The following is a 23367-nucleotide window of genomic DNA, read 5'->3' on the forward strand; positions in this document are numbered from 1 at the left end:
CAGCCCTAGCGACCTCTTGGCCCCGGGCGTCTGCGACGTGGGGAAGGAGGGTGACGCCCCCGGCCCGCCCCGTCGGAGTCCGCCTCCGCCTCCGCCGCGACTCTGTCAGGCAGTGGGAGTGCGGGGGCCCTGCGAGGGGCGGCGACAGGGACGCAGGAGGCAGACGGTGGGGAGGGGACCGAAGGCACCGGAACGCGGGAGGGGCAGCAGCGTGGTCCCTGGGACAGGCTGAACTAGCAGTGCAAGAAAGAGAGCGACGGCGTGACCAGCAAGCAACTAAGAGACTGACAACAGAAAAGGGATCTGTAGGGGACAGAGACGGCGACAGGGAGGACGGGTGTGGGGAACAGAGTTCTGCACCAGGAAGAAAGGCGGGACGTGGAGCAGAGAACAGCAGGCTTGAGGATCGCTGTGTCCTGCTTACAGGTAGTTCGTCTACCTGTAACAGTAGTTCTAGAAGTCCCTAACCCTCGGTTCCCAGTTACCAGGACCAGCCCCCAGGCCAGTCTAGTCTAGAAAAATGATGACCCCAACATCAGGAAGCTGAGAGAGGTCAGCGAAGAGAGGCCACCCTACGAGAGCAGCCCACCTGGCGCTTCACCCGGAGTTTCACTTCCGTCCCTGGTGAGTGGACACTAGGACTGTGAGGAAGGCACCCAACACTGACAAGGATGGCGCAGCTGGCTGGGGTAGAGGGGAGTGAAGATACTTGGTGATCGTTTGTCCTCTCTCCACCTGTGCCACCTCCAGTCCAGTGACAGGAACGCGTTCACTAGCGCCTCAGTCAGCCTCTTTCCGCCATCTGCTGGCAGCAAGACAGAAAGACAGGCGCAGGTGCCCGGGGAAAGAAGGCCCCTGTCGGTTTTGTTTGCTAACTGCCCCTATGCCAGATCAGCTTGCGGGAGCCACCCATTCTGCCTCGGTGGTGCCTTAATCTTTTTCTACTACTTCTCCCTGGCCAGGGTTGGTCCAGCCCTCTCCAGGCAGGGCCTGAGTCACTCCCCAGGCAGGAGAACTGGGAAGGACTGTGCAAGCCCACAGTCACAAGGGACATACCCAGGTTGCAGAACCCTGATGCCCACACCCCAACCAGGCAGGCTTTTCCCAGGTGAGCACGGGGAGACCCTGGGTTTGGGGATGGGTTAGAGAAATCCTGAAGGTCTGTGGAGAACTTCTGTCTAATTCTTGGTCTACAGATGAGGAAACTGGGGCCTGGGAAAGAGTGAACTGTTGGAAGACAGCGAGTAACTAGACCAGGGTGGCCCTGCATCCTCCAACTCCCATCCCGGGGCCCTGCTGTCCCATCCTCTCTTTTCTTCTTTCTCCTTTTCATCCACTGCCGTAGGCTGCTACCTCACCCACAAATTCCTTTGCTGCTGCCTGGGAGGCTGGACACCTGGGCTTTCGTCCTGGGCCTGACTTTGATACCAGAATCTCAGCTAAGCTCATCATCCCTCAAGGGCAACAGTGTCCCTTGCTGAGTCCCAGGACCAGTTGGAGGCAGAAGGAGAGTCCCCCGAGAGAGGATGGTGGGGGTAAACCCAGGTGCTGCACTCCTCACACCCAACATCGGGTTCAGTCCTAACCCTGCACCTCTACTTCTGCCTGCTTTCCCCAGGAAACACACATTTTCCGCTCAGCTGGGGCTCCGGAAAGGATTAATGTAGGTCTCAAGGCGATGACACTCTGCTGACATTCTGGGGCTAGCCAAGGGGAAAGGAGGCGACAGGTCCCAGCCGGCTGCCCACAGGGCGCTGCCATTGTGCTCACACCAAGTAAACAGATCTGAGTTGAGCTTCTAGCTTTGTGGTACTAGATTGAGATCTTCCCTCTCTGTGTCCAGTCATCTGTGTCACAGTACATTCTGGAGGCTACCAAGGGGCTCCACTGAGAACTGAGATAAAGATGTCAGCAATGACCAGGGTGACCAATACCAGGGATGGCTGGATACGTGGGAGTCACAGTCACATCTCTATACATTGGCCTTCAAGAAGTAACTTTGATTCCTTGCAGTGTACTCAGTAAACTATTTTTAAAGAAGAAAAGAAAGGAAGAAAGAGTTGGGTTTTTTATTCCACCGGTTAACCCATTGTGTGACCCCAGAATGCTCTCGCTCAACTCTAGACTCCCTTCCCATCTATGCATGAGGAAAGTGGGCAGCTGAACCCAGAGCATCGTAGGGAACCACGTCACTCCCAAGTCTCCATGGCAGAAGAGGAGACCATCCTACAGATCACCAGGAACCTAAAAAGTGAGTCTGGCTTGTGAAATTGTCTGGGGTTGAGCTGCAGGAGAAGTGGGGGTTCTGGAGAGCATCCCCCTCCAAGGCCGGGCTCCCCCATGTCTGCTGTCTATCATTCTCCTTGCAGATGCTGTCTCCGCCATCCTTCAGGGATACGGGGATGGGCAGGGGCCGGTGACAGACACCAGCGCTGAGCTACGCGGACTCTGTGGCTGTCTGGAGCTGCTGCTGCAGGTGGGACTGTCCACTTCCCCTCTCCTCCCCTCCCTTGTTCTTTGGCTTGGAATACTCAGGAGAGCTTTCCCAGATATATCCAGGCCACTGTCTTCCTTGGTTCCCAGGCACTGTCTCCTTGCTTAGTGAGCAAGTCTTTCATAACATAAACTGTCTCCTAGAAGCCAGGACTGGCCTTCATTCTCTCCTCATTTTTACCTCTTGAGATCCTTGATTCTCCCCCGCCCCAAACATAAATATCCCTCCTACTCTGTCTCCAACCCCCATAGCACACCAGTATTGCACCTGTCTAGGGGCCTTTCTCTTTACATTCCCTCTGTCTGGAATGCTATTCCCTAGATACTTGCGTGACATCTGTTCCCATGACCCTCAGATCTGAAGGCTTCCTCAGGCTAAAATTTCAGTCTCTCTCTCTCTCTCTCTCTCTCTCTCTCTCTCTCTCTCTCTCTGTGTGTGTGTGTGTGTGTGTGTGTGTGTGTCTGTCTGTCTGTCTGTCTGTCTCTCTCTCTCTATATATATATATATATATGTGTGTCTGTCTGTCTGTCTGTCTCTCTCTATGTGTGTGTGTCTGTCTGTCTCTCTCTCTGTGCTCTGTGTGTGTATAACTAACACACACACACACACACACACACACACACTTTCTATTCTCTTTTTTCCCTCCACAGCCACCATCACCATCTAACACACTGTATGCTTTAAGAACTTAATTTATTCATCCTCTGACTCCCGTACCAAGATGTAAGCTGTGTGGGGTTGGTTTGTTCATTGTTCACAGGCCTTAGAATGGGGCCTACACATAGTGAAGTACTCACTTAGAGAAGTGTTTGTGAATGAATGACTGTGAACTCAGGCTCAGAGAGAGCAAATATCTTATCCCCATCACACAGCCAGTAAGAGCAGAGCCAGATCCCTCACAAAAAGGCCTGTCTGCAGGAGCCCTTTCTTCTTCCCAGGGCACTCCCAACATGCCAGGGTGCTAGGTAGGTTCCTGAAGGAACCACTGGCACACATTTCTTTCTCTCGTCTTGATCCTAGTTTGACCAGAGAGAACAGAGGAGCTTCCTGGGGGCTCGGAAGGATTACTGGGATTTCCTCTTCACTGCCCTGCGAGGACAGCGGGGATGCACGGAGCAGATCAGCTTCGTATGCTCACAGAACAAGGTAACAGAGAAGGAGATGAGAAAGGAACGGACTTTGGGAGCACAAGGAAGCTCTGGTACCAGTGGTACCAGCAGTGGACAAAGAATGGCCAGGGGCGGGCATACAGTCCTTCCCTAGGTCCCGTGTCACTCAGACCTGCTCCGCTAATAGAAGGCTTCTCACCTGCTCCTCGCCTCTCGTTGGACCTGGCCTCACCTTCAGTCACACATTTCTCTTCTAACCTTGGCCCGCTCTTTCTCCTTCACTCTTGTTCCTATCTGTGTGCTCTCTGATTTTGCCCAGCTCCCCATCCTGATTTTGCCCTCTCTTTGGCCCTCCACATTCCTTGTAGCTGAAGACCTCTCTGGGAAAGGGTCGCGCCTTTATCCGACTCTGCCTTGCCCGTGGACAGCTGGCCGAGTCAATGCAGTTGTGCCTCCTGAGCCCAGATCTCACTAGGTAGGACTTCCAGGCCATCAACCCATGTATGACAATCGAGTCCACTACCCTCCTTCGCTCCTAAGTGGATGACTGACAGTTAGAGATAAGGGAATGAGTGTCAGAAAGGAGAAAGGGCTTAGGGGTCTTCAGTTTGGCTTGGGCTTCTGCCTTCCAAGGCTGAGCTCAACCACACCTGCCCGGGTAGGTCCCCTGTGGTGTGCCAGTTCTCAGAGGTCAAGAGTGGCAAGGGCCAAATGTGCTGGTTCCTCTTCACACAGGGAATGGTATGGTCCCCGGAGCCCTCTGCTGTGCTCTGAGCTCCAGGAAGACATCTTGGACTCTCTCTATGCCCTCAACGGAATTGCCTTCAACCTGGACCTGCAGCGGCCAGACCTGGATGAAGACTGGCCCATGTTCTCAGAGTGAGTGGGCTCTCAGCCTCCAATGGAAGCCATTCTTTCCTCCCCTTAAGAATTTTTTCTGAGATTATAATTATATTTGCTGTCCCCTTCCTTTTCCTCCCTCCAAACCCTCCCATATACTCTTCCTTACCCTCCTTCAAACTCACAGGCTCCTTTTTCATTAATTGTTGTGAGATACACGCATGTGCACACACACAACACACACATATTCAGTCCACTCAGTCTGCATAATGTTATTTGTGTGTTTTCAGGGCTAACCATCTGTTACTGGATAACCAGTTGGTGGAAAAACTGTGTCTCCTGCTCTCAGCATTCCTTAGTTGCCTGTAATTCTCTTTGTAGGATTGAGTTCTCGTGAACGTTCCCTCACTCACGTTAGCATGTCTATTGCTAGTGTCCTTGTTCAGGCTCACGGTCAGGCAGTCACATTGGTGAGGTTTTATTGGTGTAGATCCTGACATTCCTAGGTGATACAGCCTCGCAGCCAACTCCTTGACCCTCTGGCTCACCTTCCAACCCCCTCCTCGGCAATGATCCTTGAGCCTTACATGTATTGCATATGTATCGGTTGGGACTAGGCTCCACAACCCTTCATCTTGACTGGCTGTTGTTTCCTGTAATGATTTCCATCTGTTGCAAAGAGAAGTTTCCTTGGTGAGGGTGAGGACTACACTAATCTGTGTGTAGAAAGACAAATACTTAGAACGTAGCTAGGGATTATACTGGTTTAGTAAGTGATGGCTGTAGGTTCTTCCCCAAGATCTATGACCTCGCAACCCCTGGGTGGTGGGCAAGGTTTCTAGTACCAGGCATGATTCCCTCCTGTTGAGGATGTCTTAATTCCAATTAGAGAGCTGTTAGTTACGACCAAGGTATGTATAGCACTACTACACCCTTAGGGTGTCATGACATGTTGGTTATTGTGGCTCATAGGTGCCATATCTGGGTAGAAATATTGGTTGTTCTCCCACCCCCCCTTTGGAAGCCTGCTTCCCTTCCCGTCTTTATTCTTGTTCCCTCTCTCTAGCCTTCTCCTTTCTCAGTGTCATCTCAAGCTAGGCCATGCTTCTAAAGATAATTGGCCGGCTGGAAAAGTCAGGAGGGCGGATGGGTGATAGGATTCTGAGATACAACGGATATGGAGATGGAACATGGGATGGCCGGCTAGATGGGGAAAGGGAACCACTCAGGGGATGCTGGAAAACAGGAAGAGTCGTAGTCTGAAGGAGTGGCTCCAAAGCTGGGGTAGCCTCCACTAGAGGACCAAGCCACCTAAAGACCCCTGGTGTTCTGCCTCTTGGTTTCAGGTCCCGCGGCTCCAATCCCAGCCGGACCCAGGAAAGGAGACCCAGAAAGCCCGAAGGTCTCCCAAAGGAGGTGCCTCTGCCTGCCTTCACCCTGACTTGCTTCTTGATCATCTATCTACTGGAACTCCCAAGTAGAGCAGGGCCTGCTGTGGGTGCTCAGAGAGCCAAACAGAACAGAGGTGGAAGCAGTGTGTGGAGCAAGGGAGGGGGAATAAGAACAAGGGATCTCTAGTGCCATCTGTGGGAGCCACTGGGACTCTCGGGAGGAGAGGGCAATAGGGGTGGCTGGAGGCTTGCAGGAAGCAGACCAGGGAGCCCTCTTCTATTGACACCCCTGAGCTGAGTGTCCAAATTGGCCTGTGTCAGTTAGCAGAGTGACTAAGGAGCCTGATTTCCCAATTCACAGCCCAGCTCTGCCCCTTTCTAAACTCAGCTAAAGGTCCTTGGGCGAGTTCCTGTCCTACCTCCTAGGGGAGTTGTGTAGATGGCTTGAGACAGCCCACATGCAGCTCAGCACAAGGCTCCTGGCTCCTGCTCTGTTCTCAAGTGGCAGCTGAAGGTTGTCATCGTTGCACGACTTCCAGACACCAGATGTGGCCCCGCTAAGGACCCGGTCTCAGACCTTGAAAGAATTCAAGGACTGTTCGTGTAGACAGACCAGGAACACAGTGCAATTTATGCTAAGTGTGCAGTCAGCCTTCCATACCCGTGGGTTCTGCATCCGTGTACTCAACCAACCGCACATACAAAATATTTAGAAAAAAAAAATAATTGTATTGGTTCTGAACACTGTAGATTCTTTTACCCTCAGAGTTTCCCACAAAAGGCAGTATAATAACTACTTCCATGGCATTGACACTGTGTGGGGAGGTAAAGTCATCTAGAAAGGACTCCAGTTTATCGGAGGATGTGCATTGGTTATCAGCAGATGTTAAAGAAGAGGCTCGAGTGTCCAGGAATTTGAACACCATCTTGAGGTCTTAGAGCCAACTCTCCTAGTATCAAGGGATGACTGTAGGGTGCAGATATGGCCAAGGAAAAATAGAAGCAGAGAGAAGGCTTCCCTTGCTATGCTAAAGATTGAATCCAAGGCCACACATACTAGACAAGTGCTCTACCACTGAGCTACATCCCCACCGAGGGGGCTTCTTCAGAGTAGTCTGTTTACACTTTTCTCGCCATTTTGTAAACTAGGAATTCTTGTTCCCCTCTTAGAGGTGAGAATGCAGAAACACAAAATCAAGCACAGCAGAAAAGGTGGAAGGAGAAGGTGAAGGAATTCAGGGAGACATAAGATCAACACAGGCGAAGGAGGGAGATGCCACTGGCCAGAGGCAGGGAGGGGAGGAGCTGAGACACCTGCTATTCTCCCCTTGGATTTGTGGGTCTTGTGGGAGTGCTGTCTGAGATTATCTGGCTCTGGTGACTTTTCCCAGTAGGAGGTCTAGGAATCCAATAGGAAGCAAACCTTGTTGGCCCAGGTCTATGTCCAGATCAGTTGCTGAGATGGGACTTCTCCCCAGGTGAGCTGCTCCAGAGGAGAACAGCTGCAGCAACCAGATATCCATGGAACCAGCTGTCTGCAAGACACACCCAGAGAAGACAGCCAACCTGACCTCCCTACCCCCTTGCAGCATGGCCATCTTCCCACCTCTTTGGAAAAGAAGAGAGGGGATTCCAGGAGCCTCAGTTGTCCCCAGAGCATCCGGGAAACAGAAGGGGAGGAATTTCAGCTAGACCAAAAGGAGGGAGGCCCAAAGAACAGAAAATTCCCAAAGAATTCAGCAGCAAGCAGCCAGCGGCAGAGGGAGGGAGCGAAGGAGGCTCAAAAGGAGGTGACAGGAACGGAAGATGGAGGCACAGGAAGTCTGACGATGACAGAAGACCAGAGAACAACAGAAGGGACCCAGGAAAGGGAAGCAAACTGGGACCATGACCAAGGACTGCTGGCCCCCAGCCTTCAAGGAAGGGTAGACAACAGAACATTCAGGAACAGGCAGGGGTGGGATCAACCTAGTTTTCTAGGACAGCCCTGGGTCCTGCAAGGCCTGGGAATAAAGGAAGACTCCTCCACTGAGAAGCCACAAGAGTGGACAGGAATGACCAGTGTGAGCAGGCAGGAGGATCGAGCAGAAGAGACACTGCAGGAGGTGGTCAAGGTACCTGGCTTTTGCTTCCTCTCTAGCCTGATCTGCAGCTCATGGCGGGGGGAGTCGAAAGAGATAGCTGGATGCCGTTCCAGCCCACAGATCAGTATAAGGGCTTGTTTGTGAAATGATCTTCTGTAACTCAGACTGGTCTCGCATTTGCTTTATAGCCAGGCTGTCCTTGAATTCCTGATCCTCTTCCTCTGACACCCCAAATGCTGTGGTTATAGGTGTGTGCCATCACACAGAACCCTCCAAATCAGCTTCAGCTTGATTCCCAGAGTCGCTGTCTGGGGAGGCCCTTTGGAAGTCACACATTCTTCAGTTCACAGGGTGTCCCGGCCCTGTGATTGTTTCCTACGAGGCCTACTTCACCCATCAGTACTTCCTGCCTAGCCATGCCAACATTTGAGTTCGGGACCACATCCCAGCAGTCTTTTGGGTCACAAAGGTCAAGCTCCGTTACCAGGGCAGAGGTCTCCTGGTGCCTAAGCTCTTTGGCTGTACCCCCGACTTGTCACGTTTTGGCATTGCTTTTCCCAGGAGTCCCTCCCCCAAGGTGGTTCTGAAGATATCTCTCAGCCTCCTTCGAAGCCAGAGTCCGCCAGGTCGTAGAACTTGGTGATTTCAGGAAAAGAAGTGGTAACTCCAGACTCACCCAGCTCCCAGAGGCGTGGCTGAAAGCCTCATATGGAAGTTCATCAGGTGGGCCCCAAACGGGGGTTGCTGTCTTTCAACTTGTCTTCCTTTCTCATCTTGTCCCCAGGACCCCAGGTATGAGCTTCAGCTGGCAAAGGAACAGGCCCAGCACTGGGAGCAGCTGCTGCAGGCACAGGAAAGAGAGCTGCAGACGCTCCGGGAGCAACTCAGCAGGTAACCTTGGCAACACCAGCAGGGCTGGGACTCCAGGACTCTGAGTATCTCAGTGTACCTGGCCCTGTGTTGTGCACAACTCCAGGTTACTGAGGCCAGTGCCATCCTAGGCATTGATCCTGATCCTATGAGGCTCACCGGTCCTCTTCTCCCCAGTCTCCCCAAGAACCCTAGGAGACAGCCCTGCTCCCTGTCCCTGCGCTCCTGCCATGCTTGCTCTGACTCCTGCCACCTCTTCTGGGTGCCCCTCTGCCTTTTTAACCAGCTCTGACTCCACCATGTCTCCAAATCTACCTTCCTCACACAGTGTTTAGAGATAGGATTCCACTCTGTAGCCCAGGCTGTCCTGGAACATATGACAATCCTTCTGCCTCAGCCTCCTGGGTGCTGGGATTACAGGCATAAACCACTAGCCTGGCTTTGTCCCTCATTTTCAATTGTCCCTCCATGTTTTTGTTTTGTTGTTGTTCCCTGTTATACAACCTTTTCAACCTTTTCGGCCTCCTGATAACCATAACAGTGACTGACATTCACCCAGAACTTACATGACCCACCCAGTGTCAGCTTGTTAACCGAGAGAACCTGAGAGCCAAGCCCTGCGGCTGACTCCACGGCACTGGCCTCTCTTGCTGTTCGGTGTTGTTATTGGGTCATTTCACGCAGCTCAAACGGTCCTCCAGTCTGTCAGTGCTGAGACCGCACCTGTGCCCCTCATGCCCGGCTCCCTCAGTCAATTTTGTTGTGTTACACATACAGTTCAAGCTGCCCTGAAACTTGCCACGTAACTGAGGATGGTCTTGAGTTTCCGATCCTTCTGGCCTGGAGCTCTGTGCCCAGTTTATATGGTACTAGGAATCAAAGTTAAGTCTTTGTGCCTGGTAGGCAAGCACTCTGACAACCAGCTACAGGCCCCAGGCCAGTTTTTTGCTGTTTTGTTTTTAGCATAGTCCTCTGTATCAGCAGGAGGTTGGTTCCAGGACCCCAAGGGAAACTGAAACCTTTATGGTTGCTCAAGTGCTCCGCGTAATGATAGTGTAGGGTCTGCTCAGAACCCCGGACACCCTCCCCTGGGCTCTATGAACCTCCCTAACTTGGTCTGAATGCTGTGAAAATAGTTGTACCACTACATTGTATGAGGATCCATTAGAAGGAAAATATCAGGACATGTCCAAGATACACAGTTTAGGGTTTTTGTTTGTTTTTGTCTCCAAACATCTTTGGTGCGTGGTTGGTTAAAACCAGAGACAGGGATACAGAGCCCTGACTATATTCCCCTATCTCTCTCTGCCAAGTAGCTCCATGCTCCCTTCTTTCCCTTGATCTCAAGGTCCCAAAGGTATTATCTGTCACAACCCTGCCTGTTTTAAAAGTCTACTCCGTGCAAAGATCTTCCGGAGTCTGCCTTTGGTCTTCGTAGGTCTGCACGCTGTCTCTATCTCTAAAGGACACCGTAACACCTTCTCCAAACAAGGTCAGGGAACAGTCCCGCCCTTGTCAGAGGCTGAGTGTCTATGACTCATACTGAATCACTGGGAAGTTTACTGTCTGTCTATTAAACAGCTGGGTCAGACCGGAGAGCCCAGACTCCAACCCAAAGCTCCTTGGACTCCACCCAATACTCACTGCCTGAGATGCTGCTGTGACCAGCAAATACTCCTGTGATTCAGATCCTAAGTGAAAGTGGGGGTCTTAGTCATGCAAGAGTCTCTGTGACTTCAAGAAAAATGGGAGGGAGCAACTAAGAGGCTCCAGAGAGATGTCCCAGCATCCAACTTCTTCCTGTATTGAGGGCACTGTCTCATAGACCCCTGTCACCCTGCTACCCATCACTTGGTCATTCCTAAACACTTTAGGTACCCATTCTAAACCCAAAATACTCTTGTGGGCAAAACGCAGAATTCCTGCCTTCATGTTGCTCGCAGTAAGGAATCTGCATGTGAAATACAGAGCAATGGGTTGGACGGGCTTATTACTATTACTATTATTTGTTTATTTTATGCATAGTGTGGGGGATGAGTGCACACAAGCATGATTGTGGGTGTGCACGTACCATAGCATACATGTATTATTCTATGTATAGGTGTGGGGGACGAGTGCACATGAACGTGATTGTGGGTGTGCACTACCATGGCATACATGTGTTATTCTATGTATAGGTGTGGGGGACGAGTGCACATGAACGTGATTGTGGGTGTGCACTACCATGGCATACATGTGTTATTCTATGTATAGGTGTGGGGGACGAGTGCACATGAACGTGATTGTGGGTGTGCACTACCATGGCATACATGTGTTATTCTATGTATAGGTGTGGGGGACGAGTGCACATGAACGTGTTTGTGGGTGTGCACTACCATGGCATACATGTGTTATTCTATGTATAGGTGTGGGGGATGAGTGCACACAAGCACAATTGTAGGTCTGCACGTACCATGGCATACATGTGGGGGTCAGAGTCAGCTCTCTCCTTCACCGTTGTGGGTTCTGGGTCTGAACTCAGGACGTCAGTCCTGGCAGTGAGTGACTTTACCTGCAAAGCTATCTCCCCAACCCCTGGAGTTGTGTGGAGAAAAAACAGGGAAGGAAAACAGGAAGTGATGTGTTTGAGAGGGTGGCGTGGCCACTGAAGGCCTCTCAGAAGCTCTGGTGTTTGTGTGAATGCACGAAGGAAGTGAGGAGCTAGACTTTTAGACGCCAGCTAGTAAGATGTTCCAGGCAGGGGGCAGAACAGGAGCAAAGATTCTGATATGGGAAATTGTACAGCAGGTTCAAGGAGGATTGTAGGAGCCATTCTGGCCCCAGTCAGGTGAGGGAGAAAAGGGCAGTCTGGGAAGTCATCAAAATAACCTTGGCTTTAAATCAAAGTAGCATGGGAGCCGTTATAGAGTTCAAACAGAGGAAGGGCATGGCGTAGTCTGATTGGGTAAATATATAAGCTTTCGGTCGAATAGTGGTGGTCCACGCCTTTAATTCCAGCACTCGGAAGGCAGAGGCAGGCAGATGTCTGTGAGTCTGAGGCCAGCCTGGTTTACAGAGCAAGTTCCAGGACTGGCTCTAAAAGCTAAACAGAGAAATGCTTTCTCAATAATGATGATGATGATGATAGTGTGTGTGTGTGTGTGTGTGTGTGTGTGTGTGTGTGTGTGTGCTTTATAAATTCTTCAACAATCCAGAAGATTTTAGTATAGCATAGTGACAGAGTTGTGCAGCCATTGGCTCCATCAATCTTACAGCACTGGTGTCTCTCCCTAAAGATCCCTGTGCCCATTAGCAGTAATTCTCCAACTTACTTTCAGTTTGTAGACTTGACCAGTCCAGTCTGACCCTATGGAACAAGACTAGAGGGTTCTTTTCTCACCCCACTGGGGAAAAAAGGACCTCCACCATATTCCTGAACCCGCTTTGCCCAGTCCCACCTTAGGGCCTTTCACCCTGCTATTCCCTCTATGTGTTCTGCCTTTCCTCTCCGTGCAAACATCAGCAACTCCCAGGAGGCCTTCTTTCCAGAAAGTTTCTTGGTAAATGGTATCTTAGTTGGGGTTTCTTTTGCTGTGATAAAACACCATGGCCAAAAGCAGCTTGTGGAGGAAAGGGTTTATTTCAGCTGGCAGTCCCACAGAGCTGGACGTGACTAAGGGAAGTTGGAGAAGGAACTGGCGGCAGGAGCTGATACAGAGGCCATGAAAGAGTGCCACTTATTGGCTTGCCTTCTCAGGGTTTGTTCAACCTGCTTTTATATACCGTCCTGGACCACCTGCTCAGGGATGGTCATGCCCACAGTGATCTGGGACCTCCCACATCTGCTATTAATTAAGGAAATGTCCCTTCAAACTTGCCTACAGGCCAGTCCTTTAGAGTCATTTTCTCAATTAAGATGTCTTCTTCCTTTACGAGCCTGGCTTGTGTCAAACTGACATAAAAACCGGTCAGAACAACAGGAGAAGAACTGAGGTATTTAGCCCGAGCAGAGGGGGTGCAGCTGCTGATTTGTGGGTAAATTTTGAAGCAGGGCTTTCTAAGAGACTGGTCGTGGGTCTGAGAGAAAGAGTTAAAAGCAACTGTTCTCAGAGGTGGGGAAAGTTGGGGTGGATGGGCTTGTGTGGAAAGTAAACCGTAAACTGTAAAGCCTGGGACACCAGTCAGACTTCCAGGTGAGGACTGTTGGGCAAGAAGTCAGGTGTGACGTGCTGGAGAGAAGGTGGCCTGGGAGGTGGTGGAGAGTCATGTCAGACTGCAGATGGAGTAGCAAGTGCCAAGCCCAGCCTCAGGAGCCAAGCACTGAGCCCACCACTGGGCAAAAGGACCATGGGCATCCAGCCAGTGGCAGGGGCTCACCACCAGCCAGTCCCAGTTTTCCGGGCACATCCTCTCCACCAACTGTGTTTGCTGTACCTGTGTGACCACGAGTGGGTAGGGGACAGGTGTACCATAGTAAGCAAAACCCAGGAAGTCCATCCCAAAAGACAGAGCGACTTGACAGGAAGCCACTTGCTCTACCCAGCTCCTGCCCGCACAGCGCTGGTAACTGGGGCAAGGTGTGGAGAAGACAAAGGGGAGCTGGACTGACTCTTGTCCAGACTTCTGATCCTCTCACCACGCTGTGTGACCCGAGGCAAGAATGACACCCCACCTGACACTCTCCTTTTCTTTCTCATGAAATGAAGCTTATACTCCCCATCTGACAACAATGTGAAAATTGAATGAAGCGAGGCCATAGCGCCTCAGCCCGATGCCTGGTATAGACTAGGGGCTCAAGACACCTTTGTCCTTCCCACATCCCCTCCTGCCATCCCTGTTTGAAATATTTCAGTGGCTCTCTCTGGAGCCCTGCTGACCTCCCTGCCTCTCCCGCTTCTCCTGCCCTCTCCCTGGGGTCCCCGCCCAGCACCCTCCTTTCAGTCACTCAGGCAGACAACCCACTCCAGCTCACAGACTCACAAGGCCAGACTGTCTCAGTGGCCCCTCCAGCACCTTCTCTAGTCTCTGCCATGGCCCTTAGAAGGCTCAGTCACAAAACTTGTCTTAATTACCTAAGTCCTACAGGAGCCATGGCTGCAGCCCTCTTACTGGCTGGCACCTAAAATAGCCACCAGGACACAGTAGGGGCCTGATAGGGTTATCCCTCCCACCCAGCCAACACACACACCCCACGGTGGTCATGTCACATAAGGAAGGTCCTAGAGTCCTAGAGGGCCCGAGAACTAGTTGAGGAAAATGTTGATAGCGCCCTCTACAGGAACTGGAGGTCAGCAGCTAAGAAAAGTCCAGACAAGGCCTGCCTGCTTTCGTTGCCTTTTGGAAGTTCGGTTCTTGGCAAGATTTGAAAGTGCACCCAGCTTTCAGTTTTGGGGCCTGCTAACTGGCTATACTTTAAAAGCCAATCGTTCAAGGGCTGATAGAGTGCCCGCCTGGCTTGTACAAGACCCTAGGTTTGATTCCTGGACTCACTAGCATCTACCCACTGCTAGCTGGTGTACACTCCCAACCAGGTCACGGAGAGAGAAGCTTGGGCTCTTTTATTTTCAATTTAGTAAACTTCTTGGAACCTTCTAGAAAACCACTAACAACAACAAGAAAGGCAAGAATAGAGCTGCGGCAGTTCCAAACCCAGAACAGAGACAGAACTTTAGGAAAGTCATGTTTTTCCTACTGCTGTTTAAATCGAAAAGACAATGTAGCACAGCTTCCAAAAATACTTTAAAGCAAGATAATCACCCCAAGACCTCCAGGGCTCTCTTCCACGGGCAGTTGTTCCCAGCTGGGTGTAGTGTCCGCAGCCCAGATTGCTAGGCGGTCACCCTCCTTCCAGTCAGGCCTCCCCAAAATATACCTTTCCAAAGTTACACTTTAAAGTGGAAATGTTAAAAGGGAGGGAGGGAAAGAAGGAAGGAAAAAGGGAGGAAGAGAAGGAGGGAGAGGGAGGGAGAGAAAGGAAGAAGGAGGGCGGGAAAGAGGGAAGGAAATGTTCAGTAGCACCCTCTACGGGAACACTCAAGGTTAGGCCCTGTTTCTATTTTTCTGCGATTGCTGAATCTGTCTAATGGTGCTCATTTTGGTGTGTGGTATACACGTTTATTGTGGTGTGTGTGTGTGTGTGTGTGTGTGTGTGTGTGTACTGCAGAGAGGTGGTCGGTGGTGGGTATGTATAGTGTGTGCAATATGTAGTACATATGGTGTGTGATGTGTGTGTGTTGTGTGCCTCTGTATGTTCATGTATGTAGATGCTGTACCTATATGTAGATCGGCTCCCATCACAGGTTCTGAGCCTTTCTCCTAAAACCGAGTCTCCTGTCCCCAGGTGTGAGGTAGAAAGAGCCCGACTGCAAATGATGCTGGAACAGAAGCAGCAGGAGGCTGAGAGGAGGGACGCCATGTATGAGAAGGAGCTGGAAGGGCAGAGGGACCTGGTCCGGGCCATGAAAAGGAGGGTGTTGGAACTGATTCAGTAAGAAGGCCTGGGGCTGGGGCTGGGGTGGAAAGGAGGAGCCGGAAGGACTCTGGAGGTCAAGCTTGAAGACCGCGTCTCTAGCAACTCTCGGGGTCTAGACCTTTCACATGTGAAGTTGTTTCCTTCTGTGACCTCAGGCTGTCACTAATTACATGTCACATGTTACCGAGGAGAAAACTGAGGGTCAGTGCTGACTTGGCCACTAAAGACAGACAGCATATAAACCACAGAGTCCCCGCCTCAAGAACTGCCCTCTGTCTTCCACTGTGGTCAGAAGAGATTCCCATCTTTTCTAGCTTGTGCGTTTAGAAGGGACTGACATGTAGGACACATGAAGTGACCACATGCCCACACCCACCTGCCCACTGGACTTCTTTAGGCCTCTGGGCCGGTGGGTCCAGCCTGGGCAGCTGTACTAGATGCCCGAGGTTAAGCTTACCAGGGTTTGTTCCAAGCCCCCAAGCCCACTGTGATGGGGAAGACAGGTAACGCACACTAGCCCTTGAGCCACGTAGGGAGATAACAGACACACGTGTGCCGCCACAGACATGGGCACTCACACACATGGGCACTCCTTCCATGCAGTTCAGGGGACCCGACACCATTGGTGTCAGGTTCCGTGAAAATAAACAGGTTGCTGGAGTCAAGAACTAAATTCCTGTGCAAGGAATCCACACATTAACAGTGAAAAGAGAACGAGGTCAGCTTGGAGGAGACAAATAATTCAAGGAGGGCAGACAACAGGTCCTCGCTTCACAAGCCTGCTGACCTGAAGCAGAGCCCCAGAGCCCGTGGTGAAAGGGGAGAACCGGCTCCTGAAAGCTATCCTCCCTCTGACCACACGTGTGTGTACACAGCCAGGCCTGTCATAATAGCAATGGGGAGGTGGAGGCAGCAGGATGTGTGTCCTAAAACAGCGTGGACTGTAGTGAGACCCTGTTTTAGAAAAAAACAAAACAAACAAAACCGTAAGACTGTTGATTTGTTTAATTCACCAAAAGGATTAGAAAATAAAGATAAACAGTATGGTGGTGCACGCCTTTAATCCCAGCCCTTGGGAGGCGGAGGCAGGTGGATCTCTGTGAGTTCGAGGTCAGCCTGGTCTACAAAGAAAGTTCCAGAATAGCCAGGTCTGTTACACAGAGAAACCCTGTCTCAAAAAAAAAAACTAACTAATTAACTAGCTAAATTAGTTAATTAATTAAAAGTAGGCTCCCAGAAAATAGGATATAAGCAGGAAAAGCAGGTACAAGCAACAACAGAAATGGGGACAGGGAAATCAGTGGGGAGGTTGGGGGTTAGGAAGATGGCTCAGTAGGTAAATGGCTATGTAATCATGAGGAACAGAGTTAGAATCCCTAACATTTACGCTAAACGCCAGTGGTAATAAACCCAGTGCTAGGGAGAGGAACGTGAAAGGATCCCTAGGGCTCGCTAGCCAGCTAATCTAGCCCAATGGTTGAGCTTTAGGCTCACTGAGAGACACTGTCTCAAAAGACAAGGTGGAAAGTAACTGAGGAAGACGCCCAGTGTCAACCCCTGACTTCCATGTGAACACGCATGACCATATGTATACACACACACACGCACGCACACACGCACACACACACACCAGTCTAGGAGTCCCAATACCCTCTCCAACTGGCAGAGGTTTCAAAAAGAAAAGAGCTAAAATTAAGTAGGTTATCAAATAAGGTATTGCAAAGATTAAAAATGCAGGCTCTGATGGACATCAGTCTTTAGATCTCACTAAATTCTCAGCAGAATGAACAAAAGGGAAAATGTGTTGTTCATACCTAGATACAGCATTGTGAAGCTTTAGAAAAGCAAAGAGAAATATGATTTTCAAATTGTCTTAAAACGCTTAAGGATAGGAGGGCTCACCATGTGTCGACATCTATGACGCAATAATTCTCAAGTTCTCAGAAAAGTCCGGATAAACCAGATTAAATGATGAAGGTGATGGCCACAGACATGAATAAGACAGGTCTCAGAAAATTCAACTCCCACATAGCCTTTCTTAAGAAGCTTGTTGAGGATGTGCTCCAGAGAAAAAAAAAGGAAGTAAGCCAAGAAAGGAGAAGGTGTAATTCTGGGAGCAACAGTTCCAGCTAGGAGAAAGGAAAGGGAGTCACCAAGATGGGATTCAGGGGAAGTGGGGCACAGTGGGTACACGCCTGAACTACCAGTATGAGGAAAACTGAGGGAGGAAAATCGCATGTTCAAGGCTAGCCTGGCCTACATAAAAACAACCTGTCAACTACAATGATAATGGTAGTAGTAATGATGATGATGATGATGATGATGATGATGATGATGATGATGGAGGGAAATCATATGTTAAAGCAGAAAATGCAGTGAGTCCAGAAAGACACTCAGAGAGCCGGAGAGGTGGCTCAGAGGTTGAGAGAATTGGTTACTCTTCTAGAAGACCCAGGTTCGATTCCCCGCACCCAAAAGGCGGCTCAGAACTGTTTATAACTCCTGTCTCAGAGAATGAGCCACCTTCTTCTAGTCCCCTTAGACCCTGCATGTATGTGTACACAGACATACATGAAGGCAAAACACGCATACAGATAAAATAATAATAAAACTAAAAATAAAATGAAAAGAAAGACAATAAGGAACTTCCAGAAAGGCCCAGAGTGTGGCTTACACTAACTCTAGTACTCAGACACTGAAGCAGAAGCCAATTGGCTCAAGGACAGCCTGGGCCGCAGTCAGAGATCCAGTCTCCCTGACTTTCAAGAAAGAAGCTGGCAAGCGGGCTCAGCAGGAAAAGCGCTTGCTGCCAAGTTTGATTTGTGGGACCTACAAGGTGGGAGTAGAGAACCGAGTCCAGAGAGTCCTCTGGTCTCCTGTGTACATGGTAGTGTGTATGTGCTCATACCCACAGAGTACAATAAATACACCAATATAATTTTAAAAGCACAAGTTATTTAGGAAACATAAATATTATCTAATAATATAAATACTATTCATTTGTCTTATTCATTTTGTATGGCTTCTGCAATACTGGGAATTGAATCCAGTACTGGTGCTAAGCAAGTCAGGGCTACATAGAGAAACCCTATCTAAAAAAAAAAAAAAAAAGACAATTGGAATAAAAAAAAAAAAAAAAAGAATGTAGAACCTGGGGAGATGGCCAGTACATAAAATACTTGCCACGAAAGCGTGAGGACCTAACTTGCGATTCCCCTAGCACCCAGCATTAAAGCTAGATACACCAGTGTGCACCTATAACCTCAGCACCGGGGAAGGCAAACGCAGAAATCCCCAGAGCTCATTAGCCAGCCTTTGCAGCCCAATCAGAGAGCTCCAGACTCAGTGAGAAACCTGACTTCAAAAAGGGTGGAGGGCAACTTTTGGCCTTCACATACATGCGCATATGCAGACATATGTACATATCCACCACAGATGAACACACACGTGCACAACATGGAATGTGAATGTAATATTAAATATAGAAAAGATTCAACTCGCCAGGTGGTGATGCACACCTTTAATCCCAGCACTTGGGAGGCAGAGGCAGGCGGATCTCTGTGAGTTCAAAGCCAGCCTGGTCTACAAGAACTAATTCCAGGACAGTTGGGTTGTTACACAGAAAAACCCAACCCCCCCCCAAAAGAACATATTCAAATTGCATATTCTGTGAAGATGAGTGCTTTGTGGTTTGTGATACGATTGTTACTAATCTCATGAAGAAGTTGCAAACTTGAGATATTGAGCAACTGAAGTTTTCCTCTTATTTGATTTATATCAAAGCAGACTCGTGGCTAGTGGCTTCCACAGTGGTTGCTTTAGCAGGTGACATGTTGGGGGTGGGGGGCCTGAAGGAACAGGAGGCTTGCAGAATGGAAGTTATAGGGTATAGCTTGTGGGTAACAGAAAGAGGATACAGAATTATATCCTGCGAATTGAGCAGAGTTACTGGCCGAGGAACCCAGCCTAGGGACCGGACCACAGTGGGAGGAAGGAGAAGCTGGTGGGCATGGTAACAGAGAGATGACTCCTCTACGATCAAGGGAAGGAACTCCATAGAGAACAACCTCTGTCGAAGGAAGCATGTGAGCCTGTTACTCAAATGTGGAAGGAATACCAGGGAGAAGCGGCTGCAGAGGAGTATTTACCTTGACTAATACCAAGGAGAAACAGTTTGTCACTGGAGAAGGAGAGGGAAGGAGGAGGGTGGCTAGGCTTTTATAAACCCTCGGTACAGTCTGATTTTTACTTAAACACTTTTATTTATTCTTGTGCGTTTGTATACACATGCATGGTGGGGGCATGTGTGTCAGAGGACAACTTTGTGTAGTCCACCCTCTCCTTTCCACCTTTGGAAGGATTCCAGCAAGCAGATCGAGGTCACCAGGTTTGAGCAGCAAGTACTTTTACCCACTGAGCAATCTCACAAGCACCTATTTGAGTTATATATATATGTGTGTGTGTGTGTGTGTGTGTGTGTGTGTGTGTGTGTGTGTGTGTATACATACATACATACACATATGTGTGTGTGTTTGTCTGCATGTATGCAGACAAACAATAACAGACACGCACATACACACTCACCACAGAAGAGGGCTAGGGAGCTAGGTCAGTCAGTAAGGTGCTTGCTGTGCAAACATGAGGACTCATTCAACCAATCTCAGTGCTAAGGAAGCAAAGGCAGACAGATCTATGGGACTCAGTGGCTAGTCAGCCCCACCTACCTGGCAAGTTTCAGGCCAATGTGAGGCCCTGTCTCCTCCATCACCACCTCCTTGTCTCTCTCTCTCTCTCTCTCTCTCTCTCTCTCTCTCTCTCTCTCTCTCTCTGTCTCTCTCTCTGTCTCCCCCTCCACCCTACCCATCAGCGAGAAGGACCACCAGTGGCAGAGACTCCAGCAGCTGTCTGCCGTGGCCGCCGGACACTGTGTGGACTGCAACAAGGTCTTCAGGCGTCTGTCTCGTCGGTATCCCTGCAGGTACCAGGAAGGCACAGAGTCTAGGAAATCCACAGCCCCTTGTCTACCCGGGGAAGGAAGGACCAAGGGAAATGCCTAGTTTTGTTTGATTTGTTCAGCTTTTAAGATCTTTCTTTTTAACATTTATTTCAGTGTGGTGTGTGTGTGTGTGTATGTGTGTGTGTGTGTGTGTGTGTGTATGTGCGTGCGCATGTGCGCACGCGCGTTTGCATGCACATGTGTGCCACAGCACATGTGTAGAAAACAGAGAACAACTTGCAGAAATTGGTCCTCTTCTACCATGTGTGTTCCAGGGATCGAACTCAGGTCATTTCAGACAGCAGCAAGTGCCACTGAGCCATCTCATCAGCCCTGGTTTCGCTGGCTATTTTGAGGCAGGTTCTCTTGATGTACCCCAGGCTGGCCTGTAACTCATTATGTGACCCAGAAGGAACTCAAACTTTTGATCCTCCTGACTCAGCCAGTCCTGCACGATGACTTTACAGATGTTCACCGCCATGCCAGGGCGTGAGAAATGGGTGCTTATAAAGAGCCGTGTCCATGTGTGTCACCCCATCTGGCTACTGCTGCTAAGTAGACCCCTGAAAGAAAACAGTGGGTAGGGCCACAAAGGAGGGAAGGTCCTAGAAGATGAGGCCAGTAGCCTCCCAGAATGCCCTGCTGGGCTTCTGTCTAGGGAGAGGATCCCAGCACCTCTGTACAGAAAGACAGCATCTGCACAGATGCTCATTCCCCATCCCCCACCCCCATTCCCTGCTCCACTGACATCATGGGGAAGAGCAGGAGAAGGAAACAAACCATCAGGAGAAGCTGCCACCTGAGTTAGATGCTCTCGTGGGAAAAGGGAAGCATCCTGAGCTAATCAAAGGCTGTCCTGCTGGACCATGAGCATTGGCAGATGCCCCCCTAGAAGCCAGCTCAGGCTTCCCTGTCTCTGCTCCCCAGGCTTTGTGGAGGCCTGGTTTGCCATGCCTGCTCTGCAGACTACAAGAAGAGAGAACACTGCTGCCCAGCCTGTGCCCAGCGGGAAGAAATCCAGATCAGCTGACCAAAATCACAAGAGGAGCCTAAGACAGCTACCCCCTCCACCCTCTCAGTTCACTCCCTCCCTGAAGTATGACCACGCTTTTCTTCTGCAAGCTGGTGAGCCGAGGCACCAGCACAGCTGTGAGGGGTGGGAGAGAACCACTGGCCGTCCACAGGCAGACTTAGCGCTGGCCGTCCACAGACAGACTTAGCTCTGCCTTCCTGTGGAAAGGACTGAGTGGAACATGCCTCAGCTCTAGAAGCTTCCGTTTGATGCGAGGAAGACAGGCTATGAACCCTTCGTAAAGTTCTTAGAGGAACAGTGAGTCCGTGACCATGAATAAGAACAGCCCAAGCCCAGCTGTTTCCTATCCATACTTCCCTCCCCCAAATCCCTCACAGGAAGTGAAGCCCAAATACACTGGGCTTTGCAATCTCCCCCTCCGATCTACTTCAGGGATCTTTGGTTTGTTTCATTTTTCATAGATTTATAGGGGTACTGTTGACGTACAATAAACATTGCATAAATTTGATGAGTTGAGTTTTCTTTAATATACATTTATGAGGCCATCTCTCTGCACAGACATCGGCTACAAAGCTTCCTCACCCTCCCTCAACCCCTGCCTCCATGCTGAGGCAATCCCTGACCCCGTCTCATGTCACCAGGAAGCATAGGCACTTTCTAGAAATTTGCAGAATTGAAATTGTACGGCTCACTTTTTATTGCTGCCTTTACTTGTCATAACTGGTTTGAGCTTTGTCTAGGTGGTGCATATCCCTGCAGTTCTTTCCGACAATGTGTGTGTGTGTGTGTGTGTGTGTGTGTGTGTGTGTGTGTGTGTGTGTGTGTGTGTGTAATGCATGCAGCATTCCTGATTCATGTGGCGGTCAGAGGACAACTTGTTGGAGAAGCCTTTTTCCTTCTGCCATGTGGGTCCCAAGAACCAAGCATCAACCAACTTGCACCATCAAGTTTAGCAGTTAAGAGCCTGCACCCTCTGCGCCTTCTCACCAGGCCCTGTGGCTCTATTCCTGTCAGTTATCCCACTAACAGGATTTACTCACACATTTACCCATTGTTTCAGATTTGAGTGCTTTCTAGTTGCCAGTTATTGCCTGGGGGTGCCTGTAAGCTTCAGGCACAGGCATTGGTAGATCTATACTTTTATTTCTCCTAGAAAATACCTAGGGATGAAATGCTTGGCACCCGAGGCCTTGGGGGGTGAAATGCACCTGGAGATGCTCAAGTCAAAGGACGTTTAACTCTCCAAAAGCTGATAAATCAACAGTCGTCTCTCAGTGTCTTCAGGGAATTGGCTCTAAGAGTCCCAGCAGGTACCAAATCTCTGCAGGTGGCATTCACTCAGACTCTCAAGTCCCATAAATGCAAACCAATGCAAGCATCTCACAGACTTTAAACTTCAGTTCCAGGTTACTGAAAGGCGGTATAAATGCCATGTAAACGGTGTTTTATGTTCTGTGGGGAACGAGGACAAGAAAAAGTCTGAACGTGTCCAGCGGAGACATAATTTTTCAAATTTACTTTCAACCTGCAGTCAGCTGAATCTGCGAATGAGAAACCATGGGCACAGCCCCCATGGATGCGGGTGGCAGGGGCTCCTGTAGTTTCCCAAGAGGTTTGTATTTTACTATCCCTCCATCTGCATGTGAGGATCCCAGGTGCTCTCCGGGGCATCTGGGTTTGGTGGGCAAAAGAGGCATAGGTCCTTCCCTTTCGATTGTTATGGTGACTGGATGGGCCCCACACTCTGAGTACTTGGAAGGAGGGAGGGGCTCGGTCCAGGTGACTCAGCTTTGGAGCTCTCTTAGTGAGACTCTGATAAAGACAGGAGATGAGTTGACCTTGAGTAACATCATTTTCCCCCGGACGCCTCTGAGAAAGCTTATGCAAACTGTGCTGCTCATTCACTAGGTACTAACTGGGGCATTTCTGAGAAACCTGTTAGAGAAGAGACGTGGGCTCGCTCTAGAACAAGGCAATTAGCTGCCCAATCCAGCTTCTAGAAAACACGACGAACTCTAGACCAGCATTCACACGGTCCCCATCCACTCAGTTGGAGCATCTGCCATACTTGAGCAATGCTGTGGCACTGACCAGAGCCT

General features: G+C 50.0%; 1 protein-coding gene across 4 annotated transcripts; it reads left to right on the forward strand.

Annotated features, from left to right (window-relative positions):
* Window positions 1–50: 50 nt before the first annotated feature.
* On the forward strand, window positions 51–21776 carry Rufy4 (RUN and FYVE domain containing 4). 4 transcript variants are annotated; one of them, XM_087904191.1, is made up of 13 exons: window positions 51–624; window positions 963–1108; window positions 2125–2251; window positions 2370–2476; window positions 3515–3640; window positions 3972–4078; window positions 4339–4482; window positions 5790–5859; window positions 7313–7948; window positions 8703–8809; window positions 15108–15254; window positions 20107–20217; window positions 21163–21776. In XM_087904191.1, exons 3-13 carry the CDS (start codon window positions 2140–2142, stop codon window positions 21263–21265), a joined length of 1770 nt encoding a protein of 589 aa, XP_087760317.1. In that variant the 5' UTR covers window positions 51–624; window positions 963–1108; window positions 2125–2139; the 3' UTR covers window positions 21266–21776. The 4 variants fall into 4 exon arrangements, with proteins under 4 accessions (XP_087760317.1, XP_087760325.1, XP_087760320.1 ...); XM_087904199.1 differs by lacking the exon at window positions 963–1108 and having other exon boundaries at window positions 2014–2251; XM_087904194.1 differs by lacking the exon at window positions 963–1108 and having other exon boundaries at window positions 52–624.
* Window positions 21777–23367: the final 1591 nt, after the last annotated feature.

Source organism: Myodes glareolus, chromosome 1 (genome assembly GCF_982192425.1).
Source record: "Myodes glareolus chromosome 1, mMyoGla1.1, whole genome shotgun sequence".
NCBI classification, from domain to species: domain Eukaryota; kingdom Metazoa; phylum Chordata; class Mammalia; order Rodentia; family Cricetidae; genus Myodes; species Myodes glareolus.